General features: G+C 34.0%; 1 protein-coding gene across 1 annotated transcript; it reads right to left on the bottom strand.

The window, feature by feature from the left end:
• Positions 1-345: 345 nt before the first annotated feature.
• Positions 346-8,387, bottom strand: LOC149260013 (LEAF RUST 10 DISEASE-RESISTANCE LOCUS RECEPTOR-LIKE PROTEIN KINASE-like 1.2). Its single transcript, XM_089378432.1, has 3 exons — positions 7,569-8,387; positions 2,067-2,096; positions 346-1,865 (listed from the first exon to the last, which is right to left on the bottom strand). The coding sequence occupies exons 1-3, from the start codon at positions 8,332-8,334 to the stop codon at positions 682-684; spliced, it is 1,980 nt and encodes a 659-aa protein (XP_089234558.1). The 5' UTR covers positions 8,335-8,387; the 3' UTR covers positions 346-681.
• Between the last annotated feature and the right edge of the window lie 6,400 nt (positions 8,388-14,787).

Here is a 14,787-nt window from a genome sequence, read left to right as displayed (position 1 = left end):
AGCATTCAAATTTTACAAATTAAACAATTTAAACTCAAATTTTTAAAAATCTCTTCCCTATCTTATTTAAAAATTAACCAAAAAAATATCTGAAATTTAATCTATAACTTAGACTATGTCTTACCAACTATTTCATCTTTAAAATAAATGAATCCTATCAACTATATAAAATCAATAATGATAATAAATAACATATCTCTCCATAGAATAACTATATAAAATCAATAATGATAATAAATAACATATCTCTCCATAGAATAAATAAATAATAATATATATATCAGTGTGCATATTTCTACAATAAAAATTGGTATTATTGAATTTTATTCTTTAAATTTTCTTTAATATAAAAAATAATGATGTAGATTTGTACAGATATAATACAATATAGACGGTTAGCACTAATACAAGTAATTGACTAGAACTTAAACTGCTCTTAGTTGAGCTAAAATTGTTCATAGACGTATTTAGCTATTTCGGTTGGATTAAACCCACAGAAAGAAGTATGTTCTGTAAACTGGCTAGTGAAACAACTATATTGTCAAAAAAAACCATTCTTTGCAGCGATTGTACTGAAACTGGCTGGCAAAAGGCGTGAAGAGTCTTCATAGGTTCAAAGCGGTACTTGGTGGATCTCATCACAAAGTGGATGGGAACCATGGTCCTCCTTGGTAGTGGAGGTTATGCTAGCACATTTGTCTTGAACAGATATGGAGATTCTGGCTCTATGGTTGGCTGTTCGATATCGGAAAATGATCCCCACAGTTCACCTGGAACTGCTGAGGTAACCTGTGATTTTCTGATTTGCTCAAGCTCAGCAACAACTTCATTCATGTGTGGTCTGTCATCCCTCTCTGGCACTAGGCATCTGAAGGCCAATTCTGCAGCTGCATTCACCTGGACCTTCACATTTGGATTCATTTCAATCTCCAGCTGCTCATCCACTAGTTCATGCACTGCCCCTTCTTGGATCTTCGTCACCGCCAGGTGTGCAAGGTTGATTTCCTTCTTCTTCCGATTTATGTCCACTGCTAATTTCCCAGAGATGATCTCCACCAAAACAACCCCGAAGCTGTACACATCAGATTTCTCCGTCAGTTGATAATACTGATGGTATTCTGGGTCAACATACCCGGGTGTGCCTTGTGGAGCAGTAGTGACATGTGAGGCATTACGTGGCATAAGTCTGCTGAGCCCAAAATCTGCTATCTTCACATTGAAATCCTCGTCCAAGAGAATATTGGAGGATTTCACGTCTCTGTGGAATATAGGAGGATCAAGGCTGTGAAGGAAAGCTAAAGCCTGGGCAGTTTGTATAGCAATGTTTAAACGAGTGTCCCATGGGAATCCCTCGGGACTTCTGCGGTGGCCATGAAGATGATCAGCCAAGGTCCCATTTGAGACAAATTCATATACCAGAAGGAGGTCTGGACTGTCTTGATAGGCACAGCCATAAAGACGAACCACATGTGGATGATTCAAGATTGAAAATGCCATCACCTCGTTGACAAACTGTTCGACCCTTCTAACATTGTCGTGATAAAGCCTCTTTACGGCCACACTTCGTCCATCCCCGAGCTTTCCAAAATAGACGGACGCAAACCCTCCATCGCCAACTTCGTTCTCTTCATCGAAGTAATTTGTAGCTTGACAAAGTTCTTCGTAAGAGAATATAGGCAAGTTGCTTATGTTAAGCCCACTGAGCCCAGCTGTTTCTGGGTCCCTTCTTTTGTGGTTGTTGAAGCCAGTTGTAAAATCCCTGCTAAGAGCATTTCTTTTCTTCACATAAAATATCATGAATACTATGACTGCTAATGCTGTCAGCCCAGCCCCAGCCCCTCCAATGTATCCAATGTAGCAATTTGCTATCGAATGAAGAGATCGATAGCAATATACCCAAAACAGAATATTAGTGAATAAGATTGATCGCAATCTCCAAACAGAAAATTAATTGAAACAAAATGCAAATTCAGCGCGATCAGTTGAAGAGATCGATGGGAATCCCCAAATAAAATATTAATGGAAACAAAACATAAATTCACCTCCATTGACGAAATCATATTTACCTCTCATACACGCTGATTTTTTTCGACCTCCTGTATCAAGGATACACAGCGTTTGTTAAGAGAATGCATACATATAACATCACTTAAGATGACTGTTTAAGCATTATTTTTGTATAGAGAAAAACACATTTACATAATTGGAATATTATTGTATCTGAAAAATTATTAAAAAAATAGACATTAGGGTTGTTAAGGTCTGGACAACAAGTTTTTCTGTGATTAACCCCCAAAAATGTTTTAACATTTGTAATAAATATTAATTAATTATATATACAAAATTTAGATTTATTTTTATTAGATTTTATTAAATATTAAAAATTTCAAATTTATAAATATTTTAACTATTATTTTTAGAGCTAACCTGATTGCAAATGGGTACTCTTATATAGAAGTTATATATTTTTATGAAATATTTTTGTTAGTTGTTAAGCTGGTATCTATTAATATTTAGTTGCTTTTTTGACTTAGAGTTAAAGCGGATGTTAAAAAAAAACTTTTTCCATATGGAGATTTGGATGAGGAGATATGCATGTAACAATTAGAAGAATTTGCTCAATATCACAAAAAAAGTCAGTTTGCTTACTCAATAAATTTTATGGCCTTAAAGAAATGTCACAAGCAATGGTACAAAAAGTTTAATTCCTTCATTATGAGTCAAAATTATGGAAGTAATTATGAATATTTTGTTTAAGTTCAAAATTTTGAATGATATATTCATTATCTTGGAGTTATATGTTGATGATACGGTTATGGAAAGCAAAGTCATGGAAACAGGATCTTCGATATGAAGGATCTAAGAGCGCGAAAACAAATCTTGGGCATATAAATGCATAAAGATATAAAAAAATGTAAGCTCAAGTTTTCACAATAGAGGTATGTTAAGAAAATACTTGTAAAATTTAGAATGGTTAATGTGAAACCTACTAATATCCCTTTAGCTTCCCGTTATAATTATTATTATTATTATTATTATTATTATTATTTATTATTATTATTTTTTATTTTTTTTATCCTAGTAGTGAGGAAGAAAAGGATTATATGTATCGTGCACCATATGCTAATATAGTAAAAGTTTTGTTGTATTTGATAGAATGTACTAAGCCAAATATTTCACGTGTAGTGGGTGTTGTTAGTAGGTACATGGAAAATCCTAGAAGAGAGCATTGGAATGCAATGAAATGGGTGCTTCCGTATCTTAGACACACAAGTGATTATTGCATCATCATTAATGGTTGTAGTGATTTTGTCTATGGTTATGTTGATTCATATTTTGCAGGTGATTTGGACAGGATAAGGTCTACCTCTAGTATGTCTTTAATCTTAAAGAAGGATTTATTTGTTGGATGTCAAATCTTCAAAAAATAGTTGTTTTATCCATTCTAAGGAAGAATATAATTTTGTCTCACATGATTGAAAAGATGAAATTTGGTTGAAGGGTCTTTTGGGTGAGCTTAGAAGAACACAACCTTGCAATTGTATTCTATGACAATCTATGCTATCTATTTGGTTAAAATTTGAGCTTATTATAATAGTACTAAGAATATTGATACTAAGTATCCTTTTTTAAGACAACTTATTGATGGAGATGGAGTAGATCTTAAAAAGGTTCACACTCTAAGAAAATGACACAATAAAATGTCTTGGAAAAGGTATCAAGTAAAATTTTTATCAAGGTGGAGATGGTTAGAATTATTGACAACAAAATTAAAAGAAATTGTGAAAGCCAAAATTTACTTTATGTAATTATTTTTGATAGTTTAAATAACAATGTTGGTTTATGACACTAATAATAGTTTATATAATGAATGTAATGGTGCCAAAATAGATATATCAAGTAATGATGCCAAAATAAATATATCAAGGCGTTTTAAGATATGAGTGGAGGGTTTTACCACGTAAAATTTGTGTGGGGTGAGTTATTCATCATATTTATGTGATTATTTCTCCATGATTAATATTATATTTAGGTTGCCAATTCATATGTGCTTTTGTAATAACGTGCCTGACAAAATTTAAAATTTAAACCGACCTAGACATAGATTTAGGTTAAAGCTAAATTTATCAATCACAGGGTTGGGATTTCTTAATCTATAAATTTATAGATATATGTGATAGAATTAAATGATTCGAAAAATGAAATATTAAGAAATTTAACATCATAGCATTTGATAGATAAAAATTTAAAATAAATATAGGTTATTTTATGTTTTTTCATTAAATAAAAGTAAATAAAGTGTATTGTTTATAATTTAACACAATAAAAAAAATTGTGTAATTTATACGTTTAATAAAATATGTTAAAAAATTATAATTTAGTTGATTTTTATGATTTCTTTTTGTTTATTAATTTTGACCAGATGTATTATGAGATGAGTGTTTTGATGTTTATCAATATTTTCTAGCTATTTAATTTAAATAATTGCATTAGTTTTTTCATAAAAAAATCATAATTTAATTCTATTTAATTTAAATAACTGCATTAAATTTTTTCCAAAGAAAAATCATAATTTTATTCAACCTATAAATAGGGACAAAATTACATTTTGTAGATACCGGAGGGACTTCAATCACGTCATCCAAAAAGTATACAAAAAAATGAGCTCAAAGTTCCAAAAATGAGCTTCCTCTACTAAATGAAGGTCCATGAAACAACTATTAAAAAATTACATTTTGGGCTTAATTATAAAGAGACTTAACTACCCTTTTCTTCCTTTCTTTTTCTATACTCTTCTCTTGATCCCTTGATTGGGAGTGGCATTTACAATAGCAAGTTGATTCTCTTCCATAGTTACCATTTAAATCTCTCCCACATTTGAGGAGCCCTCTTTGTCTGAGTAAACTCTCTAATGCATGAGGTATTGTAGTTGTTTACTAGCATGCTTTGGATATGCTCAAGTTCTTTTTCCACATATATTCCTTGTGTTTTCTAGTAGCCATAGAGTTCTCTATTATTTTGTCGTTATCTTCATTTGAGGAAAGATCCTCATGAAACTACCAACCCTTTGGCTTTTGAGGTTGTTTCTTTTTCCTTTTTGGATATTTCTTTGTTTGTGGACATGTGTTTTGTAGATGTCTAGTTTGAAGGTAGATATGACATCAAAAATCTATATTTTCAAATTCTAAATGCTAGATCCACTGAAGAGTGTTATAGATCAACGGATACGATCAAGTAAACTCTTACTAAGTTCTACTTCAACACAACTCCTAACTAAGGTAAAAATTCCTTTTGAAGGTCTATCCAAATCCAACTTTAAAAAAGAAGATAAAGATTGTGTAATATGACCCATACCGGCATTTTGGAAACCACCATAGTGTAGGCGTCAAACCTTGGAAACCATGGGGTTATGAAAAGACCTTCTAGCAAATTGTACAAGAGAAAAACACCTGAAACAAAAATGGATTTCACACTTTGAGATCCAAATTGTACATACCCAATGATGTAAGTCGTTCCATTTTGGCGAAAACATGTTAAATCTACATATGACTACTCTCTAGGATAGAGAACCATTTCGTGACTGGTAGATCATTCATTGCCATTGTCACAACATGGTCCATTTGTTCCATGATGCCAGGTCTAGGAATATTGATGTATAGATCTGATTTGTATTGTGACTCAACTTGTCTCTTCACTACATCCTTAAATGAGGTTGGTCCCTTAGGATTGCTAGTCCCAAGAAAACCTTCCCTCAGTTGCAAGTTAACTATAAGTGAGGAATTTTATTTGACGATATAGTTTTGTAGCAGAAAGTCTTGCAAAGATCTACCCACATAAATCAGTTTTTGAAACTCCATCAAAATACCTAATCCATTTTGGATCTTCCACTTCAGATCAAGCGCTAATGATCCACCCCGAACCCCAATGAGGACTGATCTCCCAACTGGAGTTTTCGCAAAAAAATTGATAAGACTCCTCCTCGCCCTGATCTAGTTGAACTCCCTATGTAACCCACTCACTGTGCAGATCCACCTGGAGCGAGACATCACGACAAAGATCTGCAGAAAAAGGACCAAATCGATCCAGATCAAAACACATAAAGGTGTTATCCACCAATTCGGGGTCATTTAATAGTAGATCTACGACTAGAGAAGGTGCTATCGGATCCTTCTCCTACCTTCCTACAAAAAAACGCCTCTTCAAAGCTCTGGATGACAAATCAACGTCCTAATCCTCGCCGAATATTTTTCTTTACCCTTACATTTCGATCCTTGCATTTTAGTGAGCTAATGGTTTCTGTGGGTGGTAGGATCGTACATAAAAGCAGATCTGCTTGAATACGACAGTAACCCCACGAAAAAGTCTTGAAGGCAGCCATAACCTGGGTTGAGGTCATAGTTGAGAGCGACCTTCCCATGGCATTGTTCTCCAAGCGCTCTAAGAGCAAACGGCTGCATGGTAGCGTCACTCTTCGCATCACGAGACCTAGAGCAAACCCTAGCTTGGTGCTCCATCCGACTCTTCATGTCTAGACTGATGACCGACAATATGTATGATATACTATTAAATTAAAATATATTATGAAATAGCTGCATTAGTTTTATATAATGAACTGTTTTTTTTTTTTTTGTTTATCGATAACAAAAAATTAAAATTTAAGATTTATTTATAATATACTAATTACAAATTACACGAACGAAAAAAATTGTTACATTAAAATACCTTATAATTATTTATAAGTATGTAAATTTACTTCGTATATAACTCTGATTTTTTTATGGAATTAAAAATGGTATCTAACAATTTATTTACCATATTAAAATTTATTATTATATTGAGTTTAAAGGTTATAATAAAAAACGAAAATGAATATAAATGTTTGGTTTTTTAATTAAAAGTATTATAAAACATTAATAATCTCACTTTTAACTATAAATAAAATAGTTTATAATAAAGAAATTAAAAAATGGCCATATTAAGGGGAGGTGATAAAAATATTTCACTTTCTTTCAACAATAAATAAACATTTTAGATGGCATATAATAAAAAAATAAAAGTGGCGATACTAAGGGGAAGTGGTAGAAATATTTCACTCACTTTCAACTATAAATAAAATATTTCAGGTGGCATATAATAAAATAATAAAAATGGCCATACTAAGGGGGAGCGGTAAAAATATTTCACTCACTTTCAACCATAAATAAAATATTTGAGGTGGCATATAATAAAAAAATAAAAGTGACCATATTAAGGAGAAGTGGTAAAAATATTTCACTAATTTTCAACTATAAATAAAATATTTCAAGTGACATATAATAAAAAAATAAAAATGACCATACTAAAGAGAAGTGATAAGAATATTTCACTCACTTTCAACCATAAATACAATATTTGAAGTGACATTTAATACATGATTTCAAGTATCAAATTTTACACTCAATAGAAATTTTCACCTAATAATTTTAACGAATCTTTTAACCAAAACAAAAATAAAATAAAATCAAAATGAAAATAAACGTGCCCTAATTAATTGTAATAATATTTGCAGAAGGCTATGGAAGACTGACCAGGGCATTTGTCAGGCTGTGATGTGCCATCGGGACAATAGCAAAGAAATTCTGTCGATTTGTTAAAACCGCAAGTCCCTCTACTAATCAAACAAGCGCCACAGTTTTTATCTCTGTACGAGTCGACCTGCCATTTTATCTCAAAACCCTGCCTTATGAATGACTGGTTACTAATTGACTGATTGGATTGCAGGACCTCCTTCTTAATTGGTAGCTGAAGATGCGTTTTACAGAGAAGTGTCCGATTTAAGTCTATTTCTCCATTGGAATTGAAGTGCCAAACGTTGCCACAAAACTCAACCATCTTTATTGTATGATTCTTCTTAGAAAGCCTACGCTGGTCGCAGTCCCTCCAAAACGTCAGATTGGTGTATCCACTGGCCATATGAAAATTCCTGGAATCATACCACCACGATTGAGTGTAATTATCTAAAATTTTGCCCCTATTCACGCAGAAATTGTTGATAGTGACTGTGATACTATGATTAACGCTATTATTGTTCAACATATATGGATACAATATCTCATATTCATTTCCACTAATATTAAGCAGAGGGCTCTGATTATTTGGATCACACTGAAGCTGAAAATCCTTGTCACCACACTCGCGGTGTCTTTCCCCAAATGGATAGCTGTAACTGAAGTTGCCACATCTATGAACAGAACTGCAATTTTTCCATTTATGGGCGAAACATGATATTGAGGAGGCGCAGAAGAGGACAAGGAGAGCGCATACATGAAGAGGCGAGATGGGAGTTCGAGACATTGCATTGAATTGGGAACAGCAAAACGTGTTCTGCTGTCCTTGATTTATTTTTTAATACATATCACTGACTCGATAGAGGAGGATGTTGGCGACCAAGTTGATACGACAGGAGTGGGCGAGAGCGTCGCCGTGGGATAGGCGGCATTATTTTAGGTCGGCCGACATTTTGGCTGCTTCCTACAAAGGTTGTGGCCGGAGTTTGAGAGGAATCCATTTGGGAAAATATCAGTGATTAGTCTAGAGAAGGGCATTGGTAACCAACTTGACACGCCTGCGATTGGAAGAGAGAGGTTGTGGGCGTTGCCGTGGGATAGACGGCCTTCATTTAGTTCTGCCTATATTTTTGGCTCTTTCGATTATAATTTTGGCCGTAATTTGGGAAAATCTCACTCACTAGACTAAAGGGGACATGGGTGACCGACTTATACGAGTGCACAGGTTGTGCGAAAAGGAATGGAATTGGAAAAACGTAGGTGTGATTGTCATTTGGAGTGTAGCATTTATCAGGTTATAGGTTCGAAGCTTATAGGGATGTATTGAGGATGCTATAAAAATTGTGTTGTAAGCTAGATTTCACTCAATCATGTATAATCTTAATAACAATATCTTATAATTATAATTAAAAAATTAGGCAAATCATTATAATTAAACAATTAGGCAAATCATTTTTCTAAGCCATTAGGAAAATCGGAAAATCGTTTTTCTATTATTTAACCATGTTAATTAAAAAAATATTAATACTATTTAGAATTTAATATATTTTTAAATAATTAACATATTTTCACTCTTAGAATTATTTTCTTCACATCACTCAATTTAAAATTTACGTTGTACCTCATAATTCTAACATTAAAATCCCAAAATATACCTGATTTTTCAAATAGATTCCTTTCCAATTCCCGACAAAAATATAGTAAGAAGTAGCTAAAACGCGTAGGAACGAGAATGAAGACGAAGATAGTAAGTGTTTAGGAAAACTCATAATACAAAGATTACAAAGTCAACCTGTTGTTAAACATCGTGGGCCCTTTTTTTAACTAATTTTACGAATCAGATAAATATATAAATTTTAATAACTAATTTTATGAATCAGATCCCTTTTCTCAACTAATTTTACGAATCGGATAAATATCTAAATTTTAATAACTAAATTTATGAATCAGATAAATATCTGCAGACAAATTTAATTAATTTGAAGAACAGATATGTTAGAGAAAGAAATAAAATATATATGAATGAGCATGAGAACAAAGATAGTAAGTGTTTAGGAAAAGTTATAATGTCAATATTACAAAATTAACATGTTATTTAAAAAATCTCAGTATATTTTTAGACAGTTTTTATTTCAAATTCTAAGTAGTGAATTTAAAAAAAAAAACATTTTTATCAAAATAATTTGTTGAAAAGTGAAAAAAATTAAAATAACATAAAAAAAACTTCATCATAAAGGAAAAAAATAGATGACGACGACCACCACCACAACAACATAATATTACTAATATTATAAAAATATATTATTAATATAATATAATGGTTTATTAATTATTAATAGTAAAATTATTATTAACTTTCTATATATGTTAGACACTTTGCATGATGTGAAATGAGGATTACATAGACCAAAAACATTTTTCTATTACTTTATCTAAAAAAAACCAGATCAATAACATAAGTTTATGGTTTCGAAGAGCTCATCTAATTAGAGCATTTTGTAAATAAAAACTGGCTAGTTGTACCAGAGTTTGACATAGATCAACATGAGAAAAAAAGACTACTAGTTGTATAAGAAAAATAACTAGCCATAACAATTTTTGAGGATAATCTCCAAGCATAGTTGGTCACTATCCTCATCCAAGAAAAAGTAGATGTTAGTTGATCTCCTAGCTAAAATGGTCAACTTGTTGTCTATAGAATATTTTCCTTTAACTCTACCAATATGATAAAATTCTCTTGATAAGCCTCATGTAACTCTATATGTCATCTGTATTCAAATAAAGTTTAACCGCTTCCATCATGATCAATGAAAGGATGTGATTGGAGCACAAACAATGCATCGGGAAAGCCTTGTGAAAAAGATTATTAATATTACTACTTGTAAGAGACAATTGTATTAATCCGATAATAATAATTATATTATTGCTAAACTATTAATACTATATATTAATAAAAACAATAAATAATACAATAAGAAAAGGAATAATACAATAAAAAAATAATACTAATACTATAAAGTGATATATATATATATATATATATATATAAAATAAAAAAATTATTAATATTAATAGTATTAATAGTACAGTGATAACATATATTAATATTAATATATATTATTGAAATAAATTAATAATAATGAATTAATATTAATATCACTTATAACAATAATATTAATAATATATTTCCCGGATGCGGGTGATTGACAGATATAGAGGTACAATGGAGGCACGCAAGGTGGGCAAGTGGCAGCCCATCTGCGTCAGGGGTATGAGTCATGGCCTGGAAAGCTGGCCTCGCACAAATACATTAATGGCAGCATTAACTCTGCCTTCCCTGCTTCTGGTTATAGGCACGATGGCGCTCCGTTTCATTCTCATTGTTGTTGTTCTATCGTATGCATTCGGCTCCATCAAGGTTGCAGTCCTGGGTGACTCTCCGAGCGACAGTTCGCCCACCTGCTTCCTGTCGGCACTGGTGCATGCTGAGAGTTCTTCCCTGTTGGTCTTGCTCTGTAGGGCTATATGCGCCTTTACCATCTCCGGCCTCCATTCAGCTCCAGTTCCTGACGCTTACTGCTTTTCTCGGGCTCAGTCTTCGGCTCTCTCGGTGCATTCGCCCCTCAGTCGTTTATCCGCCTTCCCTCCTCAGTTTAACAGTCCCCATCCCATAAAAATGCCAAAAGAAAGGCTGAGAATGATCAGCAGGCACGGCGGTTCACATGGTCGAGCCACCAACCAGCACTCCTCCACCACTCTGGACCCCTCTGAAGATGTGTCGGTCTTTCCAGCCACCAAAAGTGGCAGGGGCAGGGGACGAGGGCAAGATAGAGGCGAAGCCTGTATGCATCACATGCATCCCACTGCCCGCTTCCGCATTCCTTGTTCACTGGAAAATTCCTCCTTCATCGTCTCTGTGACTATCGAAAGGTGTGAGCATAACACGGGTTCGGGAGCAGTTCAACAGAGGGCTATGGCGGAACAGAGGTTGGCAAGTCAAATTGCCACCCCGCACCATGTCACCAGAGGCATGCCTACTACACACTCTGAAGCCAATGTCGGCCCAAGCGAACCCACGAGAGGAGAGCCTTCAAGCTCTGCAGTCCATTCTTCTGACTCCATGGACTCCGGTCAATTTGGGTGCCGAGTTTTAGAGGAACAACCGTCTACCTCAGATGAAGATTGAACCAGTCAGCGCCTCTGGTTTTTTGGTTTTGCCTCCGAAGATGAAGCTCACCTCCTTTTCGATTCATAGGGTTCATGCCTGTCTCAGGCTTTTGTCTATGATACAGGTCGGAGTTTGTTTATGTAAAAATCGGTCCTTGAAACAGCAGTGTTTTACTCAGTCCAGTATTGCTATTTGGGTCAGTTTTTTGAGTCTGTCTGGTATGTTCAATGTTCCTTGAAATTATTCTCTCTGATGTAAGTCATTTTGATGGTTCTACAGTCAGGATGTCAAGTTTTTCTGCTATATGCCAACTTCATGGCATGAATTCTCGAGGCCAGCCTCACTGTAACTTTTTTGTATGAATATAGGAGTAGACTAATTGAGAAAAAAAAAATACTAATAATATATTAATATGTATTTGATTTTTTTTTGAAAAATTTATTTGGTAAGCTTGTGAAGATTTAAGTCATAGTAATCAGTTGGGGTTCAATTGTTCACCTAGAATTTATAGGGATAAGGATAGAAATTATAATGATGGCGGTCCAAATTATTTGTGTCACACAAGTACCAAACCTGCCTAATTGCTAATTCTGTTAAATAAATAAAAATATACTATAATATATTTCTAGCCTAATGAATGACGGTAATATCCTTTTAATAGGTGACTTTAATGCTCGAACTTCAAACAACCAAGCTATTATTCTAAGCAACCATTCCAACCCTAATCCTCTTTGGTTAGACGAAGACCCTACTCTGGCTAGCAGGTACAAAAGAAACTCTGAAGATCTCGAGGAAAATTTGTTTGGGTCGGAGTTAGTCAAACTTTGTAGTGCTCAGGATCTCATAATTTGCAACGGTCTAAAGAAGTGGCCCAATTCTAGCAAGATGACCTGCATACATGGACTTGGTAGTAGCGTGGTAGACTACATTATTTCCGATCTCCCATTATACAACGAAATAATAAATTTTGACATCTTAAACGACCACGAACCTGACTCTGATCATAGGCCTTTACTTATAACTCTCAATTTAGTCATGCATAGAGCTCCCATAGAAAATAATACTTATAGCCAAAAGAACTTAATATTTGATAGAAATAAAAATGATCTCTTTCTAAATGAATTAAAAACTAATTTGCTTCCTTTATCTAATATAGACAACATAGAATACCTCTATCATAATTTTACTACAACCCTCTCATATTCTATTAACAAGTTCTCAATTGAAGTTTCAAATAATAAAAGAAATAGCAAAACCAATCCATGGTATGACAAAGATTGTAAAAGTGCAAGGAGAGCAATTAAGGAAGCTGTTGATGAATCTCTTAAAATGGACAAGATAAAAATATACAAAGCCCTAACTAAAAGGAAAAAGAGGCAATACATTTGTCAAAGACAGGAGAATCTCTTACACCTCTCTAAGGTAGCTCTTAAGAAATTTTAGAGGAAGATTCTAACTAGGAAGATTAAGGATAATAATAAAATTGCTCTTCATGATTGGAATTCCTATCTTAAAAAGCTTTATGAGTCTCCAAATGTCATGGATAATTTGGAAACCCTTCTCACAACGAAAGAAGTTTTCTCTTTAGAAGACATTAAGTTTGGGGTTAATCGCCTCGCTAATGGGAAAGCTAAGGACATTGAAGGTTACCAAGCGGAAATATTAAAAATTGGAGGTCCTGTCCTCATCCCCCACATCCACAAGCTTTTCAATCAAGCAGTCAAGCAAGGGTTCCCTAAACCTTGGACTGAGAGCCTCATTATCCCCATTTTTAAAAGTGGGGATATAAATAACCCCTCTAATTATAGAACAATTATGATCAACCCTCTCTTAGCCAAGTTATATGGTAGTATTTTGGAAAAGAAGTTAAGCATATGGCTTGAAAGTGAAGGTAAGCGGGCTAAAGGTCAAGCAGGTTTCAGAAGGCATCACCCAACAACAGACCACCTTGTTACGCTTAGGATCATTGCGGAGGAATGTCGTATTGATAAATCCAATTTATTGTGTTGCTTTGTGGACTTTAGAAAGGCTTTCGATACGGTTCCTAGATACAACCTTTGGAATAGATTAGAAGACCTAAAGGTTCCTCTTGAGTTGAGAGCTGTCGCTATAAGGTTATACGAGAATGTAATTGCCAAGCTAAAGAGCAATGAAGGGTGGTCGAAAGATATTAGGTGTAACATCGGAGTTAAACAAGGTTTCCCCTTCTCCCCTACCCTATTTGGCATTTACATCGATAAGCTCGAAGACTATTTAGAGGAAGCAGGATGTGATGGCACAATCTTAGCTGGGATAGTCGTCATCCTTCTTCTTTATGCTGACGATATTGTTCTTTTGGCAAGGTGCCCATCTGATCTTAATAAGCAACTCAGGCTTCTTAAGGATTTCTGCTCTACCATGGGTATGACTGTTAACACTGACAAAACAAAAGTTATGATTATCAAATCCAAGAAGGACACTTACGCTAATTTTATGTATGACAATAATAACTTGGAGGAAGTGTATTCTTACAAGTACCTAGGAATTGATATTCATCACAAGCTCAACTAGAACCATATCATTGAGAAAAGGATTAATGGGGGATGGAAAGCTTACTTTGGTCTTGAAAATAATTGTAAAATAGCAAACCTTGTAATGTGGGATAAAAAGAAGTTCCTCTTTGAAACTTTAGTCACTCCTGTTATCTTATATGGCTGTGAGGTTTGGGGTTGTAGCATCTCCAGAGAATCATGGAGAAAGATTGAGCAAATCCAAAAGCGTTTTATAACTTATAACCTAAAAATTAAAAGTAATACACCCTATCCTATTCTCCTTATAGAAGCAGGTTTTTCCCCTATTGAGAGCCTAGTTATGCTTAGGTTTCTGTTGTACAAGCACAAAATCAGTAACATAGACGATCATAGACTTCCTAAGCTAGCTTTAAATTCTAGCCAAAACCACCTAAGGCTCAATCGAGGGTGGCATAAAGACACAAGGGCCTAGTTAAACTATTGGGAGATCAACGAAAATGATGCATTGCAAAACATAAATAACATTAAAGATATTGTTACTTCTAAGTTTAAAGAAAAAATG

Source organism: Pinus tabuliformis, chromosome 6 (genome assembly GCF_031772625.1).
Source record: "Pinus tabuliformis cultivar Carrire ecotype Pingquan chromosome 6, CPIR1, whole genome shotgun sequence".
Taxonomy (NCBI): Eukaryota; Viridiplantae; Streptophyta; class Pinopsida; order Pinales; family Pinaceae; genus Pinus; species Pinus tabuliformis.
This window is presented reverse-complemented; position numbering and strand designations above follow the sequence as displayed.

Bases quoted from the DNA above. Each gene is read 5' to 3' on its own strand.
- LOC149260013 (XM_089378432.1), bottom strand. From the start codon at position 8,334: ATGTCTCGAACTCCCATCTCGCCTCTTCATGTATGCGCTCTCCTTGTC. The intron at 2,097-7,568 runs GTCAGTCTTCCA...TCCTTGATACAG, and splicing joins ACAGCCTGACAAATGCCCTG to GAGGTCGAAAAAAATCAGCG. The intron at 1,866-2,066 runs GTAAATATGATT...TTCATTCGATAG, and splicing joins AAAATCAGCGTGTATGAGAG to CAAATTGCTACATTGGATAC.